Source organism: Oncorhynchus mykiss, chromosome 27 (assembly GCF_057628025.1).
Source record: "Oncorhynchus mykiss isolate SJ-2025 chromosome 27, ASM5762802v1, whole genome shotgun sequence".
In the NCBI taxonomy this organism is placed as follows: Eukaryota; Metazoa; Chordata; class Actinopteri; order Salmoniformes; family Salmonidae; genus Oncorhynchus; species Oncorhynchus mykiss.
In genome coordinates, this window is record NC_143048.1 from 20,784,899 (window position 1) to 20,811,809 (window position 26,911).

The 26,911-nt window shown below is 43.2% G+C and overlaps 1 protein-coding gene across 2 annotated transcripts in view; it reads right to left on the bottom strand.

Annotated features, from left to right (window-relative positions):
* Nucleotides 1-26,911, bottom strand: part of LOC110507118 (LIM domain kinase 1) — an 81,619-nt gene that overhangs the window by 44,516 nt on the left and 10,192 nt on the right. The window contains exon 1 of one of the 2 annotated variants that reach the window (XM_090223509.1): nt 8,754-8,993. The exons of the other annotated variant lie outside the window; for it this stretch is intronic. Coding sequence (XP_090079635.1) covers nt 8,754-8,851 — 98 coding nt within the window. The 5' untranslated portion in view covers nt 8,852-8,993. Of the gene's footprint in view, nt 1-8,753; nt 8,994-26,911 lie in introns of those variants that run through there. 2 annotated transcript variants of the gene reach the window in all.

Consider the following 26,911-nt stretch of genomic DNA (forward strand, 5'->3'; position numbering starts at 1 on the left):
AGGTAACAACACATCCGCCATGCTGATCCTCAACACAGGGGCCCCTCAGGGGTGCGTGCTCAGCCCCATCCTGTACTCCCTGTTCACTCATGACTGCACGGCCAGGCACGACTCCAACACCATCAGTTTGCCGATGACACAACATTGGTAGGCCTGATCACCGACAACGACGAGACAGCCTATAGGGAGGAGGTCAGAGACCTGGCCGTGTGGTGCCAGGACAACAACCTCTCCCTCAACGTGATCAAGACAAAGGAGATGATTGTGGACTACAGGAAAGAGAGGACCTTCTCATCGACGGGGCTGTAGTGGAGCAGGTCCTTGGTGTCCACATTACCAACAAACTAACACGGTCAAAGCACACCAAGACAGTCATTCCCACGACAAAACCTATTCCCCCTCAGGAGACTGAAAAGATTTGGCATGGGTCCTCGGATTTTCAAAAACTTCTACAGCTGCACCATCGAGAGCCTGGTATGGCTACTGCTTGACCGCCGACCGCTAGGCACTACAGAGGGTAGTGCGTACGTCCCAGGACATCACTGGGGCCAAGTTTCCTGCCATCCAGGACCTCTACACCAGGCGGTGTCAGAGGAAGGCCCTGAAAATCGTTGAAGACTCCAGCCACCCTAGTCATAGACTGTTCTCTCTGCTACCACATGGCAAGTGGTCCTGGAGCGCCAAGTCTAGGTCCAAGAGGCTTCTAAACAGCTTCTACCCCAAGCCATAAGACTCCTGAATATCTAATCAAATGGCTTCCCAGACTATTTGCATTGCCCCCCCCCCCCCCCCCTTTTACACAGCTGCTACTCTCTGTTGTTATCATCACTTGAATAACTCTACCTCCATGTACATATTATGTCAACTAACCGGTGCCCCCACACATTGACTCTGTACAGGTACCACCCTGTGTATAGTCTCGCTATTGTTATTTTACTGCTGCCTTTTAATTACTTGTTACTTTTATGTCTTATTCTTACTCATATATGTTTTGTTTACAATAATAAAATGATGCCAATTTGACCTGTCACGACAGTAGGTCACTCTTTGAGTGTATCCTTGTGGGTACTTCCATTCAAAATGATATTTTCCCTAACCCGTAACCCTAACCGTATGCATATCCATATCCATAACCCTAAACCTAACTCTAACCCTAATTGTAACCCTAACCCTAAATCTAACCCCTAAATTTAAAAGATTATTTGTCCTCATAATAAATGTCCCATGATGGAGAAATTTCAATGGTTTACTATCTTTGTGGGGACATTTCCGGTACCCACAAGGATAGTAACACAAGCCCACCCACCAAAGTTTCAGAATGAGTAGACGCACAGATCTCTGTGGTTTCCCCAGTTCTGCAGGGGACAGACACATCTAGCTGGAAAGTTTCCCACACAGAACCACTAACTCCAACACCAACCTGCCATCTCAGCTGTGTACTGTGATGTATTGGTCACCCTCTAAAACCAGTACCATAGTCTCTAACTAAACAACAGCCATACGTTAAGCTGTGTTTCCTGTTTCTTGTATTACTGTTACCGCAGCAGTCAGATCACATAGAATGTGTCGACTTCACTGATAACCCCTCACATGACTGAGTTGAATGGAGTATTGCTGGAGATGACATTTCAATGCAAAAAGGTATTCATAAAGATTAAAAAATACATCACAAGTCAACCGTGCAAACTATTGAATCCAAAAGGAATTGTCTGTTTAATACTCAGACTTTCTGGTGGGACTCTTCAAAATGTCAGTCTGGTCATCCGCTCTCTCTGTCTGGAAGACAGAGGTCATGGTATGACGTGGGCAGAGACACCTCTGAAGGAAGTGAGTCATGTCTACAGGAAGGACCCTCTGTACTGGGCAGGGGAGGAGAGGACGAGAGGAGAGAACCTCCAACAAGGTGTTGAAAGATTTTAAGTTTGAAATATTTTTTACGATGTAGCATCACGAAAAACGCAAGAAATCATGTGCCATACATGTAGCCTCCAAATCTCTCTCTCAATTTGTTTTTAATCCGTCGGCCGGACTAGTATCTAAAATGTCATTTGTGTCTATATTACATACAGTGCTTGTTGTTCTTGTGAGTGGGTATTGCTGGCAAGACTGCAACCCACACCAAGCATGTGACTATGAGGAAATATGACATATGTCTTATGAGAGGGGGGAAAGAAAAGAGAAAGAGAAAGAATGAGACAGAAAGAGTGAGAGGGCAGATGAAGGCAGAGCGTGAGAGAGAGAGCGAGAGAGAGAGAGAGAGAGAGAGAGAGAGGGAGAGATAAAGAAGAGGCCAGAGGAGAAATGCATAGAGAGAAGAAAGAGAGTGAGAGAAAGAGCGAGAGAGATAAAGATATACAGAGAAAGAGCGAGAGAGATAGTGAAAGATATACAGAGAGAGAAAGTGAGAGCGTTAGAGTATGTAATGGAAAACAAGATGAGGAAACGATAGCGTCAGGGAGACCAGGGAGACCCCTCTCCTGTTCGCATCTTGTCAACAAGCCAGTGACTATCCCACTGGAAGGGAATTCCGAGACAGGAATAGAGGGGGGAATTCCTGGCAGGAGGCAAAGTTTTCCTACAAATCTTCCTCAGTGGAACAAAATAAAATGTTACATTTCCCCAACCAGACAGGGGAAAGGGAATTCAGCAGATTACAACAAGATTAAAACCAGTTCTGATAATAACATAATTTAAACAATATTTGCGCGCTGGGAATAGAGTAGATTCTACAGTGAGATGATTAGGATGGATGTAAGGATTTCCCTACTACTAAGTAGTATAAGGATGTGTAGTGAGGTAAGGATGTGCATTATTGGTGCAGAAAGAGAGAGAGCAACCCACAAAATGAGACACATTTATCATGATCCCAACCAACTCCCCCCTCTCTGCACCCCTTTATTATCATTCCAATCTTTTTTTATCATTCCTTCGTTGCTGTCTCCCCAGACCCCCAAGCCCTTGATGTCACTCCCAAGAAAAAGCATGACCTCATTATCTTAGTGGCCCCTCCCCATTGGGTGTTTTCAAATCCTCCCAGGAAATCCCACAGCCAATCAGACGCAGGTCGAACCCCCTCCCCTCGCAATTGCAAGCTCAGTAAAGAGCCGGCATTAACCCCCTCAGTGCCGGACTCAGCCATCCCTGTGTTTTTGTTGTCTGCAGCTCTCAAGAACAAAAAGAGAAAAGCTAGTCTGTGCATTTTTAACACAGTAGCTGGTTGGCTGGGTTCAGATCTAAGATGGCTGCTGAACGCTTTTGTCAATGGTGAACAGTTTTTGTTGTAGCACCGGCAGTCTATTGGTCTATTGAGCAGGGGCATGGCAGGTACCGGAGCTTTGTTGAGCCATGTGGTGGCTGTAGGCTGTGGGGTGAATAGTGTAGATGGAGGCAGATTCCTTTGTGCTCGCTAAGCCCTGTCTCTGTCTGGCTTTCAGCACGGCTATCTATGCACATTCTGTCTGTCTGGGGCAGACTGGACTGGAAAAAGAGAAGGGCCGTTCATTCTCCAATGTTCCATGACCACGGGAAAAACAAGACATGAGTGATGGAGACTATCAGGGGCCCAACAACATTGGCTGTGGTTCTGTCCTAGCATCAGTGAATAGTCACTGTTCAGAGGACCACAACGCATAGAAGAAGTTGTACAACTTTTTGTGTTATCCTCAAATATTTCAAATACAGTGTATCCACGTGCAGCTAGAGTTGTGTTTTTAAATTGTCAAATAAAATCTATTTATCTATTCAGTTCAGCATACAAACATTTTGAGTCCTGGATTTTGGACACTGTTGGACTGATATAACTGGTACAGTGAATGAAAAAGTGTAGGAGTGAAATAGTGAATACATTCTATATACATTGAGAAAATGGAGGTGAAATATAATTTCTGAAAGTCTGATTAAAGGCTTTTATTGAGGTCAAAGGTATAAAGCTCGGGAGTTTGAACCTACATGTACATGTCCCCTTTCCTTTGCAAATGTCATCGTCTCAGATTAACAATGGAACGTTGCAGTCGGTTTGCAAAAATACTTAATTAAACTGCACTGTGTGTCCTTGGTTCTGGAGAACAGAGACAGTGTGTCAGTCACTGACCTCAGTCTAAAAATGGGGGGGAGAAATAAACCTGCACCACATTTTCTCTATAATCTTTAAATCCACAAACCAGATGAGTTCCTGACGTCGATCATTTTATAAGGAGCTTTCTGGCGAGCTAGCCCTGAGCCATAGCCATAACCAGAGCCCTAAGAATACCCAACTGCAACTGCCAAACCTAGCCATTGTCCAACTAGATAAGAACTGTGTGGCAAGCTAGGCCTGGGCTAGGAGATAAGCCAAAAGCTAACCAAAGAATTCATTTGAAATTTGCTCTGGACTAATATAATATATTTAGGTGAGCAAAGCCAGAGAAAGGAAACAGACGGTGTCTCTGACCCCTACAAGCTCTTCAAGGACAAATAGAGTAACGGCAGAAGAGGAGAGAAAGAGTGATGGAATGATGGACGATAAATTTGAGGAGAGGAGAGGAAAGAAAATGTTGATAGAGTGATGGAGGATGAAGAGGAAGAAAGGAAAGAGGGGAAGGAGGGAGTAGAAAAGAGAAGCACCCAGTGTCACCCCTTTAAAAGTCATTCCCCTTTCTCCTTTACTCGATATCTCTCCACAGAGTTCTGTCATACTATCCAGGTCTGTGCCAAACAGCTCGAGCTTCTACTTTTAAAAATCCACCTTTCCAGAAATAAGTCTCTCACTTTTGCCGCTTGTTATAGACCCCCCTCAGCCCCCAGCTGAGCCCTGAACACCATATGTGAATTGATTGCCCCCCATCTATCTTCAGAGTTCGTACTGTTAGGTGACATAAACTGGGATAAGCTTAACACCCCGGCCATCCTACAAACTAAACTAGATGCCCTCACAATCTCAAATGATCAAGTAACCTACCAGGTACAACCCTAAATCCGTAATCATGGGCACCCTCATAGATATCATCCTGACCAACTTGCCCTCTAAATACACCTCTGCTGTCTTCAACTAGGATCTCAGCGATCACTGCCTCATTGTATGCGTTCGTAATGGGTCTGCGGTCAAACGACACCCCACATCACTGTCAAACGCTCCCTAAAACACTTCAGCGAGCAGGCCTTTCTAATCGACCTGGCCCGGGTATCCTGGAAGGATATTGATCCCATCCCGTCAGTAGAGGATGCCTGGTTGTTCTTTAAAAGTGCTTTCCTCACCACCTTAAAAAAGCATGCCCCATTCAAAAAATGTAGAACTAAGAACAGATATAGCCTTTGGTTCACTCCAGACTTGACTGCACTTGACCAGCACAAAAACATCCTGTGGTGTACTGCATTAGCATCAAATAGCTCCCACTTGGCTACCCAGCTTTCCACCTGGCTACCGATACCCCGGCCAACAGCTCTGCACCCCCCGCAGCGTATTGCCCAAGCCACCCCCTGCTTCTCCTTCACCTAAATCCAGATAGCTGATGTTCTGAAATCTGGACCCCTACAAATCAGCTGAGCTAGACAATCTGCATCCTCTCTAAAATTATCTGCCAAAATTGTTGCAACCCCTATTTCTAGCCTGGTCAACCTCTCTTTCGTATCGTCTGAGATCCCTAAAGATTGTAAAGCTGCCACGGTCATCCCCCTCTTCAAAGGGGGTGACACTCTAGACCCAAACTGTTGTAGACATATATCCATCCTGCCCTGCCTTTCTAAAGTCTTCGAAAGCCAAGTTAACAAACAGATCAGCGACCATTTAGAATCCCACTGTACATTCTCCACTATGCAATCTGGTTTCCGAGCTGGTCATGGGTGCACCTCAGCCACACTCAAGGTCCTATATCATAACCGCCATCGATAAAAGACAGTACTGTGCAGTTGTCTTCATCGGCCTGGCCAAGGTTTTAGACTCTGTCAATCAAAGCATTCTTATCGACAGACTCAATAGCCTTGGTTTCTCAACATGACTGCCTCGCCTGGTTCACCAACTACTTCTCTGATAGAGTTCAGTGTGTCAAATCGGAGGGCCTGTTGTCCGGACCTCTGGCAGTCTCAATGGGGGTGCCACCGGGTTCAATTCTCGGGCCGACTCTTTTCTCTGTATACATCAATGATGTCGCTCTTGCTGCTGGTGATTATCTGATCCACCTTTACGCAGGAGACACCATTCTGTATACTTCTGGCCCTTCTTTGGACACAGTGTTAACAAACCTCCAAACGAGCTTCAATGCCATGCAACACTCCTTCCATGGTCTCCAACTGCAGTTAAATGTTAGTAAAACTAAAAGCATGCTCTTCAACCGATTGCTGCCTGCACCCGCCCACCAGACTAGCATCACTACTCTGGACGGTTATGACTTAGAATTTGTGGACAACTACAAATACCTAGGTGTCTGGTTAGACTGTAAACTCTCCTTCCAGACTCACATTAAGCATCTCCAATCCAAATTAAATCTAGAATCGGCTTCCTATTTCGCAACAAAGACTCCTTCACTCATGCTGCTAAACATATCCTCGTAAAACTGACTATCCTACCGATCCTTGACTTTGGCGATGTCATTTACAAAATAGCCTCCAACACTCTACTCAGCAAATTGGATATAGTCTATCACAGTGCCATCCGTTTTGTCACCAAAGCCCCATATACTACCCACCACTGCGACCTGTATGCTCTCGTTGGCTGGCCCTCGCTACATATTCGTCGCCAAACCCACTGGCTCCAGGTCATCTATACGTCTTTGCACGGTAAAGCCCCACCTTATCTCAGCTCACCATAGCAACACCCACCCATAGCATGCGCTCCAGCAGGTATATTTCACTGGTCATCCCCAAAGCCAACACCTCCTTTGGCCTTCTTTCCTTCCAGTTCTCTACAGCCAATGACTGGAACGAATTGCAAAAATCCCTGAAGCTGGAGACTTTTATCTCCCTCACTAACTTTACGCATCAGCTGTCAGAGCAGCTTACCGATCACTGCACCTGTACACAGCCCATCTGTAAATAGCCCACCCAACTACCTCATCCCCCATATTTGTATTTATTTTTTGCTCTTTTGCACCCCAGTATCTCTACTTGCACATCATCATCTGCACATCTATCACTCCCGTGTTAATGTTAAATTGTAATTATTTCACCTCTATGTCCTATTTATTGCCTTACCTCCCTAATCTTACTGCATTTGCACACACTGTACATAGATTTTTCTATTGTGTTATTGACTGTACGTTTTCTTTACCCTTTGTGTAACTGTGTTGTTTTTGTCACACTGCTTTGCTTTATCATGGCCAGGTCACAGTTGTAAATGAGAACTAGTTCTCAACTGGCCTCCCTGGTTAAATGAAGGTGAAATAAAATTTATCAGGTTTCAGCTCCTAATCTGAGTATTCATGTCTACTTCAAAAGGAATGCACCTGTTGGATTAGAGTGTATGATGTGATTCAAATGAGGAAGCTCCTGCACACAGTTTGGAAATGATAACCGTTATGAACATTCCTACCACAACTAACTTAGCCTACCTCAGTAACACATAAAAGGAGAACTCCACCAAAAAAAAAATATTTTGGTATTTGTTTCATTAGTCCATTGTTGATATAGTCCCAAAATGTTTTGCATGTCAGCAATCAAGTTTTCAAGATATATAACTTACAAAATACAGAAATCTGGCTGGTATTATTAATTTTGCATCATATGATGAGAAAGTGACAACGCTAAAGAGTGTTTACACAACATGTGTGAAAATGTGTGAAAGCATGAAGAATAACTCATAAGCTACAGTTCACCATAGTATTCTCCAAAATCCATGGAAGACAACACACCCATTCACAGCTTTGTGATTATAGGACCCACTATTTATAAATGATGAACAATTTCCCCTAAGATGGTCTGGCTGTCGTTGGATAACATGCGTACAGTATCTGACTACTCACACAAGGCAGCACACGCACGCACACACACACACAAGCTGGAGTCAGTGAACACAGGAAAGGTTCTCTACATCCCTAATCCAGTTTATTCATAATGTGGTGTACTCACTGGGCCTGACACACTGCAAACAGCTGAGAGGCTGGGAAATCATGCTTAGGGTGGACAGGGAGTTATGATCAAAGTCAGATATGGTGAGTTAGAGAGACACAGGCAGAGTGAGGGAGAGTCAGTACTGTGACAGCCTGAATACAGTCAACATGTGTACTAGACTCAACAATGTACACTTCTGCACACTGGGTGAGTGGTAGACAAACAAACAGAGATTGTAAACACATACTGTCACATAAAAGGGACGCACAGTAGAGACATGGTCTAAGTTCATAAACACATAGCCTAACAAGCACTTATCAAATTCATTCTGGAATAAGCCATCTGTAATATTTCTGGTCACGAAAGTGAGAAAAGCGGAGATGGAAGTTTTAAAGGTTTAAAAATAAGGAAGTGAAACTTGTAACGGGCCTAACATATTTCACAGACCCACCCAAACCACCCTTCTGTCAGGTCTGCGATGCTAACAACATGCTATCTGCTATCACTTCTCCATCAGTAAGCAAATGCATCCAACTCTAGTCAAGTGAAAGGTATTCATGACTTAACTGCGAGTTGTTTCAATTAAAACATTTAGAAATTCAGAAACATAGTTCATAAACTATAGCCAAGAGGAACCAAGTACCCCAATGAGTCCACTACAGACCACACAAATCTGCACCATATAACTTCCCATCCTAGCCCTTTATGTACATCCATCCAACAAAAGGACTTACTTCTTGCCCTTAATGCGATTCCTGTATCGCTGGTCCCTTCGTGACATGTCTCCCTTCAGAGACAAGGCCTTGCTATGACAATCAGGAAACAGGCTCATCTTAACAGCAGCGTATTGACCCGATAGGCTATAGCGTAAAGAGGAAACCTGTCACTGCAAACCACACCACCCCACAGCAGCACTGTCACAACCATGAATACCTTTCTCTCTTTCTCTCACGCTGAAGCTGCATTCTGGGGCCTCTTTTTTCTTTTTTAGTCACGTGTTTCCTGTCCCTGCTCTCTCTCCCCCGGCTTCCGTTGGGAGTGGTGGTGACCCTGTGACATCATAGCCTTTCCCATCCCCCCTCCTCCTGTCTGACCTCCCTTCATCCCTCTGTCTGCCAGACGGCTGGCCCCTCAGTCAAATACAACTGGCTTCTCAGTCAGTTAGCTACAACCAGCTCCTCATATTCAACCACAGTGGGATAGCCAATACTACTCAATAAATGGTCCCCCATCTCCCTAACTCTTTCTACTCATTTCCATCTCCTATTCCAGAAAGATGCCATAGGCAGGCAGAAAGGTCATTTTCCAATCGATTAAAACCCTTCTAACACACTCCCTTTTCAGTTTACCAACCTTTTCCTGCGACTCCGGTATTCCATTTTGGATGGAGGAGAGAGACAGAAGCCCCTCAGCGAATCAGGTGAGGGTTTAGAGGGAGATAACATTTCCTTTAGCCAATTAAGATGATCCTTGAAGAGGAGTCTGTGTCCTAATAGGAATCCTAACAACTCAGGTGATCTTTACAAAGGAAATGGTGTCTCTTTGTTAAGAGCTTCTGTGGGCAACCTTGTAGCTACCGCAGCACCGAGAGATAGTGTTATAGGCAGGACACAGAACAGTCCTATCAGGATACGCATGCTGTTCTAGCGCATACTGCTCCCTTCAGGTTTCAAGGTTAGGTGTCACGCTTCTCAGCTCCTTACTGATCCCCCTGCAAAAAATCCCCACTTTTAAAACACAAAAGTTTCACATCAGTGGCATGGTCAGGAGGGAGAGACAATAGAGCCTAACACATTTAAAATGAAGCGATTGGGTGACGTAAATAGTTACCAGAGCCATACATTACAGTTACAGTATACAATATTATATAATACATCATTATGTAGTTAAGAATTTAATCTGCTGTGCTATCCATTAGTTATGATTTAAAACAGATCACGTCACATGAGTCCCATTATAAACTCGGTGGTTCGAGATTTTGATGCGGATTGGCTGACAGTCGTGGCATATCAGATCGTATACCACATGTATGACAAAACACTTATTTTTACGGCTGTAATTACGTTGGTAAACAGTTTATAATAGTAATAACGCACCTCGGGGGTTTGTGATATAAGGCCAATATACCCCGGCTAAGGGCTGTCGAGGCACTCTGTATTGCGTCGTGCTTAAAAAGCATATACCACACTCCCTCGGGCCTTATTGCTTAATTATACTACATCAGTTATATGGGAAATAACACACTGACATCTAAGGCCATGCAGCAAACAGCCTTAATCCTCGTTCTAGACAGAACACTTGTCTCTAAACCCCCTGCTGGCATACTGCACTCCCCGTCACTAGGCACTTGTCAGACTGCAGGCATCAGGCAGAAGTGTTGACTCACTGTGGCTCTTTAACAGAATTCTAGTCCAACAGCATCACGCAGTGCACGGTTCGATTCTCCTACAGAGGAAAACTTCAAGTGTTTTCTCTCTCTCCCCCTCTCTCAAAGACACTCTCTAACCTTCTCTCCTCTCTCTCCCCCTCCTTTCCCTCTCCTTAATCACTTCATGGCCTTGAGAAGCTGCAAGCAAAGCGCAAAGTTGATAACAAGAGAATAAAGCTACCGTAATCTAATGCTACGCTAGTAAGGCTATGTGATTGATGTTAGCTTTCAAGCATTTCAGCTTGAATGAGTAAAGCTTTTATTTTCACTTTTAACAGTGTGTCTCTTTCACAGAGATGTCAAAGTCTTTTAAGGTGAGTCTAGCTGTTATAAATTGTTGCATTTGTAAATATTGTAATTATTTCGCCACTATGGCCTATGTATTGCCTTACCTCCCTAATCTTACTACATTTGCACACACTGTATATAGATTTTTTTCTATTGTGTAATTGACTGTACGTTTGTTTATCCCATGTGTAACTCTGTGTTGTTTGTGTCACACTGCTTTGCTTTATCTTGGACAGGTAGCAGTTGTAAATGAGAACTTGTTCTCAACTGGTCTACCTGGTTAAATAAAGGTGAAATAAATAAATAAATACAACATTTAAATACTGTATATGGCTACATACAGTGAATGCATCACTTTTCAAATCAAATGTGTAGACCTTACAATGAAATGTTTACTTACAAGCCCTTAAACAACAATGCAATTTTAAGAAAAATACCCCCCAAAAATGTAAATAATAATAATTAAAGAGCAGCAGTAAAATAACAATAGCAAGGCTATATTGTCACGCCCTGCCAATAGAGAGCCCTTGGTTCTCTATGGTGTAGTAGGTCAGGGCGTGACTAGGGGGTGTTCTAGCTCAATATTTCTATGTTGGTGTTTTGTATGGTTCCCAATTATAGGCAGCTGGTAATCGTTGCCTCGCCTATTGAAATTGAACTTCAGTTCATGAAAATAAATAGCTATCCAGCTACTTAAGCCTGTTGCCCAAAGCTAACGTTATAAGTATCCAGCTAGCTTCATCTGGCTAGTGAGGCTCGACCCGACCGGGTTATGTGTTGTGAATAATAAAAGTATCTCTTTGAATGAGATGCCGACACTTACAATCAGTGGAATCATGTCATATTTAGACTAGATAATGTTAAACAAGGTTGGAATGTGAAGCAATGAAATGGGTTACCAGTCTACTTGATGACACCCACAGAACACAACTATGAAGAGTTTATGCAAATATTAGTGTTGTAGCTCTTATCGTGGGACTGTGACTGTGTGAAATCCCCTCCCCAGTCAGCCTATTGTGTGTATTGACATTCATATTACACTGTACAGCTTTACCTAAGGATTGGGGATCAATGAAAGGGGCTAACAGTCTAATCAATACCCAATATATTTTTTCTCAACGTCCTCCTCAGAGTTATCAGACTCCAAAACATCCACACAGTATTGTTTTTCCTATGGAATAGTGTTCAATACATATAGGTTGACAATAAATGTGGCTCAATTCACAGTTGTTTCAGAGTCCCGCAGTAATAGCTACGATGCTAATGTTCTCTGGGTGTCCCTGAGTAGACTGATACCCCATGTCATTGATCCACAATCCATAGGTAAGGCTGTACAGTGAAATAAGTATGCCCCCAATGCAATTCTAAATTGTAATACATCCAGTGTGATTTCAACAGATTGTTAAATTAACAAATTATTGTCTTTTGCTGATTTTATATAACAACATTCCAACCTCATTTAGCAAGATCTATTCAATTATGGCATAATTATATTATTTGTATAGTAGAATTATAGTAATTATACTATTTGTCATTTGCATCACTGTCAAAGACATACTTTTATTTTGAAGGCTAACCGCAAAGTCCACCATTGTGGCTAGCTTCACATAGATGGGTCCGATCACCATCAATCAAATAAGAACGGTCTTATAAATTAGGGTAATTTTAGATGATGACACCTAGCTATATAGTTAGCTAGTTAACGATAGCTACTGAAACAGATGATGTCGTTTTGCTATGTTTCTGGGGAAGAACATTGTTTGCATCCATGAGCTAGCTAGCTTTTTTTTATGACCACCACTGTAGGTGCGCGAGACAACTTTACCAGCAACATAGCATACGTATTGATGATACGAGTGATAGTGTAATCAATGTGTAATAACTACGTAAAAAATGTATGAATGCGTTAAATTATGTGACGTGCAGTCATATTCAGGTCCTGATTGGTCAAAAAGCTTACTTGACACGTCAAATAGTGTTATTTGACGTGTATCTTTTTTGACATACTAAGACCCAAATGGCATTCCATTTGAAACAGCACAGCAAGTAAGCTGCTAGTGGCTGGAGACTTTAATGCTGGGAAACTTAAATCAGTTTTTCCCTAATCTCTATCAACATGTTAAATGCGAGAGAGAAAAAATATCACTTGTACACCACACACAGAGACGCGTACAAAGCTCTCCCTTGCCCTCCATTTTGTAAATCTGACCATAATTATATCCTCTTGATTCCTGCTTACAAGCGAAAATTAAAGCAGGAAGCAACAGTGACTCGGTCACCAAATTCCGCCATGCCCTCTGACGAATCATCAAACAGGCAAAGTGTCAATACAGGGCTAAGATTGAATCGTACTACACCGGTGCCAACGCTCGTCCTATGTGGCAGGGTTTGCAAACTATTACAGACTACAAAGGGAAACACAGTTGCGAGCTGCCCAGTGACAAGAGCCTACCAGACGAGCTAAATCACTTCTATGCTCGCTTCGAGGCAAGCAACACTGAGGCATGCATGAGAGCATCAGCTGTTCCAGACGATGGTGTGAACACAATCTCCGCAGCCGACGTGAGTAAGAACTTTAAACAGGTCAACATACACAAGGCCAGACGGATTACCAGAATGTGTGCTCCGGGCATGTGCTGACCAACTGGCAGATGTCTTCACTGACATTTTCAACATGTCCCTGATTGAGTCTGTAATACCAACATGTTTCAAGCAGACCACCATAGTCCCTGTGCCCAAGAACACTAAGGCAACCTGACGAAATGTCTACAGACCCGTAGCACTCACGTCCGTAGCCATGAAGTGCTTTGAAAGGCTGATAATGGTTCACATGAACACCATTATCTCAGAAACCCTAGACCCACTCCAATTTACATACCGCCCAAACAGATCCACAGATGTGAAATAGAGATTGCATCTCCACACTGCCCTTTCCAACCTGGACAAAAGGAACACCTACGTGTGAATGCTAATCATTGACTACAGCTCAGTGTTCCACACCATAGTACCCTCAAAGCTCATGACTAAGATCCCTGGGACTTAAGTCCCTGGGACTTAAACACCTCCCTTTACAACTGGATCCTGTACTTCCTGACGGGCCGACCCCAGTTGGTGAGGGTAGGTAGCAACACATGTGCCACGCTTATCCTCAACACTCAGGGGTGCGTGCTCAGTCCCCCCCTGTACTCCCTGTTCACCCACAACTGCGTGGCCAGGCACGACTACAACACAAGTTTGCAGACGACACAACAGTGGTAGGCCTGATCACCGTCAACAACGAGACAGCCTATAGGGAGGAGGTCAGAGACCTGGCCGGGTGGTGCCAGAATAAAAACCTATCCCTCAACGTAACCAAGACTAAGGAGATGATTGTGGACTACAGGAAAGGGAGGACCGAGCACGCCTCCATTCTCATTGACGTGGCTGTAGTGAAGCAGGTTGAGAGCTTCAAGTTCCTTGGTGTCCACATCACCAACAAGCTGGACTGTCCAAACACACCAAGACAGTCGTGAAAAGGGCACGACAAAGCCTATTCCCCCTCAGAAAACTAAAAAGATTTGGCATGGGTCATCAGATCCTCAAAAGGTGCTACAGCTGCACCATCGAGAGCATCCTGACCGGTTGCATCACTGCCTGGTACGGCAACTGCTCGGCCTCCGATCGCAAGGCACTACAGAAGGTAGTGGGTATGGCCCAGTACATCACTGGGGCTAAGCTGCCTGCCATCCAGGACCTCTATACCAGGCTGTGTCAGAGGAAGGCCCTAAAAATTGTAAAAGACTCCAGCCACCCCAGCCCTAGACTGTTCTCTCTACTATCGCATGACAAGCAGTACCGGAGCGCCAAGTCTAGGACCAAAAGGCTTCTCAACAGCTTTTACCGCCAAGCCATAAGACTCCTGAAGAGGTAATCAAATGGCTACCCGGACTATTTGCATTGTGTCCCCCCCCAACACCTCTTTTACACTGCTAGTCACTTTAACTATACATTCTACCTCAGTTAGCCCGACTAACCGTTGCCTCCGCAGATTGGCTACCCGGACTATCTGCATTGTGTCCACCACCACATTGTGTCCCGCCGCCAAACTCTCTTTTACGCTACTGCTACTCTCTGTTTATCATATTTGTATAGTCACTTTAACCATACCTACATATACATACTACTACCTCAATTAGCCCGACTAACTGGTGCCAGTATTTAGCCTCGCTACTGCATATCGCCTCGCTACTGTTACTTTTCACTGTCTAATACTGTTGTTTTGTATTTCTTTATTTAACCTATTGTGAACCTAATACCTATTTGTTAATAAAGAAAATTGCACTGTTGGTTAGGGCCTGTAAGAAAGCATTTCACTGTTATATTCGGCGCATGTGAAAGAAATAGGTTTTGATTATATTTTACTGGTAATGTCGACATATGTAAATGCCAACAAAATAACGTATTGGTTAGTGTGGTGTGTGTGTGTGTGTGTGTGTGTGAGTGTGTGTAACCTTTAGGCAAGTCAGTTAAAAACAATTATTATTTACAATGACGGCCAAACCAGGACGACGCTGGGCGAATTGTGTGCCGCCCTATGGGACTCCCAATCACAGCTGGATGTGATACAGCCTGGATTCGAACCAGGAACTGTAGTGACACCTTTTGCACTGAGATGCAGTGCCTTAGACCACTGCGTCCATGTGTGTGTGTTAACGAATTTAACTAGAATGCTTAGAAGGCCGCTAAAATTTTAAATATTGGATATCGGTATCGGCCTAAAATGTCATATCGGTGCATCACTAGTTAAGAGCCCATAAAACGGCAGCCTCCCCTCTGGAGCCATCTTAATAAGAGGTCTTTTAAGATGAGTCCTCTGTTACACTGTAACAGTCCTTCTAGCGGTGTTGTCCTTGCTGCAGATATGAGTCAGGGTGTAGCCAGATGAGAGAAAGAGAGAGAGACACACAGAGAGAGAAAGAGATAGAGAAATGAATGTGCCTTATTAAGAATCCCTTACCAACATGAGACAGCATAGTGTAAAGGCTCTGGGGGGCTTTGTGTTGCACATCCTTGAGAAATGTACTTCTTTCAGCCTCGATGTGTGAGTGTACAGGTGTTTGTTAGTGTGTGTTTGTGTACATGAGTGTGTGTGTGGGTGTGTGTCTGCACGTGCATACAGTACCAGTCAAAAGTTTGGACACACCTACTGATTCAAGGGTTTTTCTTTACTTTTACTATTTTCTACATTGTAGAATAATAGTGAAAACATTTTTTAAAAACAGGTAAATGATGATAGCATCATGTGTATGAAAATCATATACAGTATGATGGTTAAAAGCCAAATAATTTGACCCATGTAAAGAGACAAGTTACCATACCATGGTGTTGTTCCTGCAGAGTCATTTATTTTTACAGTATACCTGTGGTGTGCATTCCCAACTTCTCAAGTGTCGAATGCCAAATACAAAACTCACTCCATCTACATTACATTCAACAAAGAAATCCAATTCACCCAAGAGCCAATTTACCTTAAAGTCCTTCCACTGAGGGGTATCCAAAGAGTCAAATAGTAGAGATCCAATTCACGAGGGAGAACTGAAGCTTCAGTCAATGCCATGGATGGCGACCTAACAGACCAAGTACACTACTAGGAGGAATCTTGTCAACTGGACTCTATTATCGATTGTAACATAAAACGCCTCTCTCTGAGTTCTGGGAGTGGGGTCAACAGCGAAATCTCCTTACCGTTTTTTAAAAAAATAAATGAAAACTCAATAAAGCATGGTTCTGAACAGTAGGCTCCTTCACTGGCAGTGTTTGGGGAATGCTTTAGCTGCCCTCCTCCCAGGGTGCTTTGCGGTCTCTGGTTTCTCATGGTGAGCCTTGGGACTGCTGGGACGTCCCCATGCTGAGAGAGTTGGAGGATTGACCAATAGGAACAGGTCACTCCGTAAGAGCGCCACAGTATTTTCCCATGAAGCTGCTGTTATAGCTGCCGCTAGCTGCTGTTATAGCTGCCGCTAGCTGCTGTTATAGCTGCCGTGAACAGGGCACACAAACACTCTCTGCTGGCGCTCTGTGAGGACCGTGGAGTTTTTCCAAACCTGAGAATCCCAACAGCCTCCAAATAACCAATTCCAGCTATTTTCCCCCATTTTGCTTTTTTCTTCCTCCTCTTTTTTTAAATGTTTTATCAAAATTGTATTAAAATGAAAACACTCACTGAGCATTCAGTTCTATTCTATTTCAACAAGCTGACGGGACAGTGTGTTTTCATGATTTTCTTATGAAAACCTATTTTTCCTGCTGTGTTGCTTGAGGGTAGAAGGGGGACGCAGGTGACTTTCCATAGACGTCTCCAATCAGGAAAGCAGTCTTAACACCCCCCCTTTTTCCTTTTCATGACAATCCCTTCCTCACTAAGGAGAAGGATCTGGGTCAGAAATCTATTACCTCCATATTCCAGACAGACAGGGAGAATTAGAATGTGTGACAGCACGCATAGTAAGTACCAGAACACTAAGCACAATTGGCTATAGAATTGGTAAAAAATCCCTAGCTATTCTATCTGAAGGAAGCAATTACTGTTTTTTTGTTGTGGTGGTATTGAACGGATAGGACAGTGAAGGGAAGACAGGAAAGGTAAGAGGAATGCAAGTCAGGTTACAAGTTACACAGTTGAAGTAGTGGTAAATCTTGTATCTGACTTGTATGTCTCAAAAAGGTCAATGACAGTCAGATCTTCTCAAAATAACATTCGGTAGAGACTGAAGGATTTCTTACATTCCATCCACACTGGGCTCAGGTGTGAATTACATTCGGTGCTTTACCAAGTGTGAGAGAAATGTGACCTCTTTTCTGTCCTAGCCTCTTCGCAACACACATATTATGAAGATACACACACACACACCCTACCCCCTCCCTTACCCCCCCCCACTGAAACGCAGCACTGTGGAGTAGCCAGATGTGTCTCTCCCTCTCATCTCCGGCCCATCTGTATTCTCTCTGACTCACACACACGCACACACAAACACACACGCACACACTAGTGCTGTCCCCGACAAAAAAAAAATCTTGGTCGACCGAGAGTCGTCTGCTCATTAAAACAATCAATTGGTCAAACTTTTTAAATGTGTATTTTTCTATATATAGACACACCCTATGTTTGAATAAAATTAACTATATGTAGGCTACTGAGCTTGTCCGATGCTTTAAGCACTGCAATTAAAAATGAAGACACACAAATGATTAAAGAGGGAGCCAGAGACCAACCAGAAGAAAAAAACCTGTTCCTGACCTTCCTCCCCCCACTACTGCTGGCCTTCACAGATTCTGCAGTTATGCTCCTGAAGTTGCTGGTAATAGTCAGTGGTCGGCAACCTGTGTTCGGCAACCTTTTCCATTTTGGAGTGCCAAGTTATTGTACCATTTATACAGTTTTCATATGCACATGATTTTCATATGCACATTTTCATGGAACAGCTTAATTTAATTTATAATAAAGTCTTCATATCTCAAAATATATATAATGTGGTTAATCAAAATTCTAAATTAGGCCTCCCGGGTGGCGCAGTGGTTAAGGGCGCTGTATTGCAGCTGTATTGCAACTGCACTGTTCAATTTACGGTAGCTATTATAGTGAAAGAACACCACCCTATTGTTTGAGGAGAGTGCACAGTTATGAACTTGAAAATGTATTAATAAACCAATTAGGCACATTTGGGTAGTCTTGATACAACATTTTGAACAGAAATACAATGGTTCATAAAATCTGTCTAAAACTTTGCACATACACTGCTGTCATCTAGTGGCCAAAATCTTAATTGCGCCTAGATTCCTAAGTCATATATTGTCCTTTATCTTGCATTTCAAAGACGATGGTACAATTTTTTTAATTTAAGTAGCAATTTGATGACTTGTTTGTTTAATTATTACAAGTTTTGATTTGGTGCATCGGTGGAGAGAAGACCACGAAGTCTCTTTTCCTGTACTATCTAGAGACACTTTAGTCTGTTCCCTGTTGGGTCATCGGATTATAGAGGTGAGTTGTCTTTGCAATGTCTGACAGTGAGAAGTTTTGAGGCAGACTTAACTCATTGCCCAGAGCTATGGTCTTTCCCCCTGTTAGGTATAGCGGCGTGTTCCCACTGGGGGCACGTTGTGCATTGTTTGTTATTTTTGTGTGGTGATAACGGTCAGAGCAGATGTCTCGGAAGCATCTGTGGTTCGGGGTTAGTTACCAGCTGGTTCCATCGTGACAGCAGGCTCTAGTGCATCAATACCCGCCGCAAAGCCACCGAAGACTAGGGTTAAGTTTAACAATAGGATTTGGGGAAACTCAAGTCATACTCATCTGTTTTTGCACTGTTAAGTCAGCTATGTACTTGTTCTGTAGTCGATGTACTCATTAAGGCAGTTCAAAGTTTGGGCTACTAATCTGTTCATTTGATAGCAGCATTATGGCGTCTATTGAGGATTTTGTCCATGCTCCTTCTGAAGAGTTGCTTATGCAGTTTACAAGGAGCAGCTTTTGAAGTTGAGTGAGTATTTTGTTGAGATTAGTGACAAATGTCTCAAGGATACAGTGAAGTCGATTCTGTCAGCTATTTTGCTTTCAGCTGGTATTTTGAAGGCAGAATTGAGTGAACCTAGTCCAGCTGTATTGGATGTACCAATTGTGTCTAGTGCTGGTTTGACATTTGAGCAGAAAAATAGTTACTTTTATTGTAGCTAAATCATGACAAAGATCCGGAAAGGTTGAAGCAGGATACGGAACAAGCTAAACTGTGGTTGCAACATCAGTCAGAGAAGGCAAGCTTTCAGGTGAATTTTCTTTTGAGAATGGCTACTCAACCTCCCCAATGGGACGCTCTTCCCTTGGTCGTTCTCCACCATTTGATGTTGCTGGTAATCTCCGGGTGTTGCCTATATTTACAGAAAAATATCCTCATCTATTTTTTATGTTATTTGAATGTGTAGCAGACTCTCGGGCTTGGCCTGATGCAGACCGTACTTTGATGCTACAGTGTGTTTTGACCAATGAGGCTAAGGAGGCTAACTCATCTCTTAGCGCTACAGATGGTGACGATTACCTAAAGGTTAAAACTGCTGTCCTGCATGCTTACGAGTTGGTCCCTGAAGTGCATCGACAGTATTTCAGAATGTTGAAGAAAGGTGAAAACTCAACATGGGACTGTTTCTCACGGGATTTGTTAACTCAATTCATCGTCACTTGTTTGGAAGATTTGTGCAACCTGGTTGTCCTTGAACAATTTTAAGAATCTGTCCCTGATCGTCTTGCTACCTATATAAATTAGTGCATCTGAAGCTGCTGTTTTGGCAGATGAGTACGTACTGACCCACAAAAGCAGTTTTGGAGCATCCCATATGCGAGATGGGGGCAAAGGAACAGTTCAAGTGGATTTCGGTCAGCAAATTCCTTTGGTTCTGGTAATGACATATACATCTAGATCCGAACGTGGTTCCTGTGGACAGAATGATGTAAGTAAAATCTGTAATTATTGTCAAGGTAAAGGCCACTGGAAGAACGAATGTCCTGTCCTTTGGTAAAACGGTCAGCAGATTGGCCAGAACAAATGTAAAACCTGTTGCGTTAGCTGGGCCTGTTCCTCATCTTAATTCAGTTGCGCAAGCTCAAGAATTGTCCAAACCTTTTAGTACTGATTATTCGCCGTTTGTCACAGAGGGCTATGTTTCACTATTGGGAAGTGATGTGCAAGTGCCAGTAAAGATTCTGCGAGACACTGGTGTCTCTGAATCGTTTGTTTTGGAGTCTGTTCTGCCTTTTTCTCTGGAGACAGATACAGCAATCAGTGTCCTGATTCAAGGGATAGGTTTGAATACATTGTCTGTACCCTTGCACAAAGAAAGACATTTCCGCTTACATCAAAACATGCCATGTTTGTCAGCTGACTGGGAAGCCTAATCAGATGTTAAGGCCAGTCCCGCTACAACCTATTCCTGTTACAGGCCAGCCATTTGAGCATTTGATTATTGATTGTGTTGGACCCTTAAAGAAGTATCACAAGAGAGCACTGGATTCAGTCCTAATGACCTTGTTTTTTGGTCATACTCTGCGTGGTCCCTTAAAGGATAACTCCTTAAAGGAGGATTAGAAGGTGGTTGAGCCTCCCCCAAATAGGTGTTATATGTTAGTGGTTTCTGACACAGGTTGTATGCAGCTTGTGAAATGGCTTAAGAAAAACTAGAATCCTCTCAGGTGAGGATGAAAAGGTTGTTTGACCGGCGAGCTGAGCCTTGACAATTTAGTGAGACCAAAATGGAGCTCTTTGAATACTTATTTCCCTCATTAAAATGCAAATTTTATCAATTTAAAATCAATTTATAACATTTTTGACATGCGTTTTTCTGGATTTTGTTGTTGTTGCTATTCTGTCTCTCACTGTTCAAATAAACCTACCATTAAATTTTAGACTGATCATTTCTTTGTCAGTGGGCAAATGTACAAAATCAGCAGGGGATCAAATACTTTTTCCCCTCACTGTACGTCCCTTGGACTTAAGTACATGCTAAAGTACATTAAGTGTATGATTAAGTACATGCTAGTTAATGATATCGCTGTTCCATCATTCTCCAGTTAGGCCTCCCCATGTCTCTTGGTGAACAAGTCAGATGGTTCCCTTAGATTTTGCACTGACTACCGGAAGGTTAAGTGTAACAACCTGACTGTTACCCACTCTCAAGGATGGAAGATTGTGTTGACCAGGTTGGTTCTGCCCGGTGTGTCAGCAAGTTTGATTTGCGGAAGGGTTACTGGCAGGTGCCTTTGTCATCAAGAGCTTGTGAAATATGTTTTTATTACTCCTTCAGGTCTTTTCTCCTATACGGTCATGAGTTTTGGCCTACGCAACGCTCCTGCTACGTTTCAGAGTCTTATGAATATGGTGATCTCTGACCTTGAAAGCTGTGCTGTTTATCTAGATGATGTGGTTGTTTAAAGTGATACTTGGGAGTGACATCTGGTGCGGATACGGACTCTGAGTGTTTAGCTGATGCCTGTCCCACTGTGAACATAGCCAAATGTGAGTTTGCCCAGGCAACAGTGACCTACCTCGGCAGAGTGGTCGGGCAGGGTCATGTTGTCCTGGTGCGGGCTAAAGTGGCCGCTATCGACCTGTTTCACCGCCCACCACCAAGAAGGAGCTGCAACGCTTCCTAGGTATGGTTGAGGATTATCGGGGGTTTTGCTGCAACTTCTCCACAGTTGTAGCACCTCTGACTGATCTGTTGAAGAAGAGGGCTGATTTCATTTGGTCTTCCTGCTGTCAGAGTGCTTTTGAAAATGCTTCTTAGTTCTGACCCTGTGTTGGCTGTCCCACGATTGGTACAGCCTTTCAGCCTATATGTGAATGCCAGTAATGTGGGGGCAGGTGCCGTGTTGCTTGAAGCAGGTGGAGGTGTTGAACATCCTGTTAGCTATTTCTCCTGAACGTTTAACAGCTATCAGTTGAATTATTCAGTGGGGGAGGAGGCCCTTGCCTTAATCTGGGCGTTGCATCATTTTGAGGTACAGTGCCTTGCGAAAGTATTCGGCCCCCTTGAACTTTGCGACCTTTTGCCACATTTCAGGCTTCAAACATAAAGATATAAAACTGTATTTTTTTGTGAAGAATCAACAACAAGTGGGACACAATCATGAAGTGGAACGACATTTATTGGATATTTCAATTTTTTTTAACAAATCAAAAACTGAAAAATTGGGCGTGCAAAATTATTCAGCCCCCTTAAGTTAATACTTTGTAGTGCCACCTTTTGCTGCGATTACAGCTGTAAGTCGCTTGGGGTATGTCTCTATCAGTTTTGCACATCGAGAGACTGACATTTTTTCCCATTCCTCCTTGCAAAACAGCTCGAGCTCAGTGAGGTTGGATGGAGAGCATTTGTGAACAGCAGTTTTCAGTTCTTTCCACCGATTCTCGATTGGATTCAGGTCTGGACTTTGACTTGGTAATTCTAAACACCTGGATATGTTTATTTTTTAACCATTCCATTGTAGATTTTGCTTTATGTTTTGGATCATTGTCTTGTTAGAAGACAAATCTCTGTCCCATCTCAGGTCTTTTGCAGACTCCATCAGGTTTTCTTCCAGAATGGTCCTGTATTTGGCTCCATCCATCTTCCCATCAATTTTAACCATCTTCCCTGTCCCTGCTGAAGAAAAGCAGGCCCAAACCATGATGCTGCCACCACCATGTTTGACAGTGGGGATGGTGTGTTCAGCTGTGTTGCTTTTACGCCAAACATAACGTTTTGCATTGTTGCCAAAAAGTTCAATTTTGGTTTCATCTGACCAGAGCACCTTCTTCCACATGTTTGGTGTGTCTCCCAGGTGGCTTGTGGCAAACTTTAAACAACACTTTTTATGGATATCTTTAAGAAATGGCTTTCTTCTTGCCACTCTTCCATAAAGGCCAGATTTGTGCAATATACGACTGATTGTTGTCCTATGGACAGAGTCTCCCACCTCAGCTGTAGATCTCTGCAGTTCATCCAGAGTGATCATGGGCCTCTTGGCTGCATCTCTGATCTGTCTTCTCCTTGTATGAGCTGAAAGTTTAGAGGGACGGCCAGGTCTTGGTAGATTTGCAGTGGTCTGATACTCCTTCCATTTCAATATTATCGCTTGCACAGTGCTCCTTGGGATGTTTAAAGCTTGGGAAATCTTTTTGTATCCAAATCCGGCTTTAAACTTCTTCACAACAGTATCTCGGACCTGCCTGGTGTGTTCCTTGTTCTTCATGATGCTCTCTGCGCTTTTAACGGACCTCTGAGACTATCACAGTGCAGGTGCATTTATACGGAGACTTGATTACACACAGGTGGATTGTATTTATCATCATTAGTCATTTAGGTCAACATTGGATCATTCAGAGATCCTCACTGAACTTCTGGAGAGAGTTTGCTGCACTGAAAGTAAAGGGGCTGAATAATTTTGCACGCCCAATTTTTCAGTTTTTGATTTGTTAAAAAAGTTTGAAATATCCAATAAATGTCGTTCCACTTCATGATTGTGTCCCACTTGTTGTTGATTCTTCACAAAAAAATACAGTTTAATATCTTTATGTTTGAAGCCTGAAATGTGGCAAAAGGTCGCAAAGTTCAAGGGGGCCGAATACTTTCGCAAGGCACTGTATATGTGGGGTCGGGTGTGGTCCCTATTGTGGTTTACACTGACCACAACCTCTTTCCTGCACACCATGCTTTCCCAAATGCGCTGGTGTTTGTTCCTGCAGGGCAATAAATTGCAATGTCCATACTGTGAGACGCCTAAGACAGTGCTACAGGGAGAAAGGACAGACAGCTGATCGTCCTCGCAGTGGCAGACCACGTGTAACAACACCTGCACAGGATCAGTACATCCGAACAACACACCTGCGGGACAGGTACAGGATGGAAACAACAACCGCCCGAGTTACACCAGGAACACACAATCCATCAGTGCTCAGACTGTCCGCAATAAGCTGAGAGAGGCTGGACTGAGGGCTTGTAGGCCTGTTGTAAGGCAGGTCCTCACCAGTCATCAACGGCAACAACGTCACCTATGGGCACAAACCCACCGTCGCTGGACCAGACAGGACTGGCAAAAAGTGCTTTTCACTGATGAGTCGCGGTTTAGTTTCATCAGGGGTGATGGTCGGATTCTCGTTTATCGTCAAAGGAATGAGCGTTACACTGAGGCCTGTACTCTGGAGCGGGATCAATTTGGAGGTGGAGGGTCTGTCATGGTCTGGGGCAGTGTGTCACACCATCATTGGACTGAGCTGGTTGTCATTGCAGGCAATCTCAGCGCTGTGCGTTACAGGGAAGACATCCTCCTCCCTCATGTGGTACCCTTCCTGCAGGCTCATCCTCACATGACCCTCAGCATGACAATGCCACCAGCCATACTGCTCATTCTGTGTGTGATTTCCTGCAAGACAGGAATGTCAGTGATCTACCATGGCCAGCAAAGAGCCCGGATCTCAATCCCATTGAGCACATCTGGGACCTGTTGGATCAGAGGGTGAGGGCTAGGGGAGGGCTAGGGCCATTCCCCTCAGAAATGTCCGGGAATTTGCAGGTGCATTGGTGGAAGAGTGGGGTAACATCTCACAGCAAGAACTGGCAAATTTGGTGCAGTCCATGAGGAGGAGATGCACTGCAGTACTTAATCTCGCTGGACGCTAGCGTCCCACCTCGACAACAGCCAGTGAAATTGCAGGGCGCAAAATTCAAAACAACAGAAATCTCATAATTACAATTCCTCAAATATTATACACCATTTTAAAGAGAAACTTATTGTAAATCCAACCACAGTGTCTGATTTCAAAAAGGCTTTACGGAGAAAGCACACCATGCGATTATGTTAGGTCAGCGCCTTGTCACAGAAAACCATACAGCCATTTTCCAGCCAAGGAGAGGGCTCACAAAAGTCAGAAATAGCGATTAAATTAATCACTAACCTTTGATGATCTTCATCAGATGGCACTCACAGGACTTCAAGTTACACAATAAATGTGTGTTTTGTTCGATAAAGTTAATCTTTATGTCCAAAAACCTCAGTTGAAATTGGGGAGTTATGTACAGTAATCATTGTCTCAAACAAACATCCGGTGAAAATGCAGAGAGCCACATCAAATTACAGAAATACTCATCATAAACATTGATGAAAGATACAAGTGTTTAACATACATTTAAAGATCAACTTCTCCTTAATGCAACCGCTGTGTCAGATTTCAAAAAGGCATTACCACGAAAGCACACTATGCGAATATGTTAGGTTAGCGCCTAGCCACAAAACCATACAGCCATTTTCCAACCAAGGAGAAGTGTCACAAAAGTCAGAAATAGCGTTACAATTAATCACTTACCTTTGATGATCTTCATCTGGTGGCACTCCCAGGTCTCCATGTTAGACAATAAATGTTTGTTTTGTTCGATAATGTCCCTCTTTATGTCCAAAAACCTGTTTTGTTGGTGCGTTTAGTTCAGAAATCCAAAGGCACAATACGCACTCTCAACATCAAGACGAAAAGTTTAAAAAGTACAATAAAAGTTAGCAGAAACATGTCAAACGATGTTTAAAATCAATCCTCAGGTTGTTTTTTGTCATAAATAATCAATAATATTTCAACCGGACAAAAGCTTCGTCAATAGAAAAGGAGATACAAGAAAGGCGTGTTCCCGATCACGCGCGTTCCAGATCCACTGGCCTCTCATTGAAAGTGCTGTATCTCCCTCATTTTTTCAGAGTAAAAGCCTGAAACAATGCCTAAAGACTGGCCGCATGTAGAGGAAGCCATAGATATTGTTAACTGGGTCCTAAGTCTTTGTATGGTGGATAGGCTTTCAATGGAAAAATAATAGTTATTCCTGGTTGGATTTTCCTCAGGTTTTCGCCTGCCATATAAGTTCTGTTATACTCAGACATTATTTTAACAGTTTTGGAAACTTTAGAGTGTTTTCAATCCAAATCTACTAATTATATGCATATCCTAGCTTCTGGGCCTGAGTAGCAGGCAGTTTAATTTGGGCACGCTTTTCATCCAAAATTCCGAATGATGCCCCCTACATCTTGTTATGTTCATACAAATATTTACACATGTTAAGTTTGCTGAAAATAAACACAGTTGGCAGTGAGAGGACGCTTCTTTTTTTGCTGAGTTTACTTCAGAAATCATTGAGAAATGCTGCTGATCATGTGCTGCTATTTCGACTGCACCCCCTTTGTCTATAACCACCATGGTTATTATCTGCTCCTGCTGGTCATCTTTGAATCTTTGAACGTCTTAAAATATGTACTCTTAAATATCAACCCGCTACAGCCAGAAGAGAACTGTCCACCCCTTGGAGCCTGGTCCTCTCTAGGTTTCTTCCTAGGTTCCTGCCATCGAATGAGTTTTTCCTATCAACTGTGCTTCTGCCTCTGCATTGCTTGTTCTTTGGGGTTTTAGGTTGGGTATCTTTAAAGTACTTTATGCTGATGTAAAAAAGGCAATACATTTATTTGATTGATTGATTGATTGAGAAACAAACGTCATGTTATAAACAGCCTTTAAATTATTTGTGAACGCTTTATAAAGTTGTTTCATTTAAAGTAGGACCAGATGGAGAGACTGGACTCATAGGCCAGAACATATTAGTCACAACATCCGTCTCCAGGTAAGACACATGTTC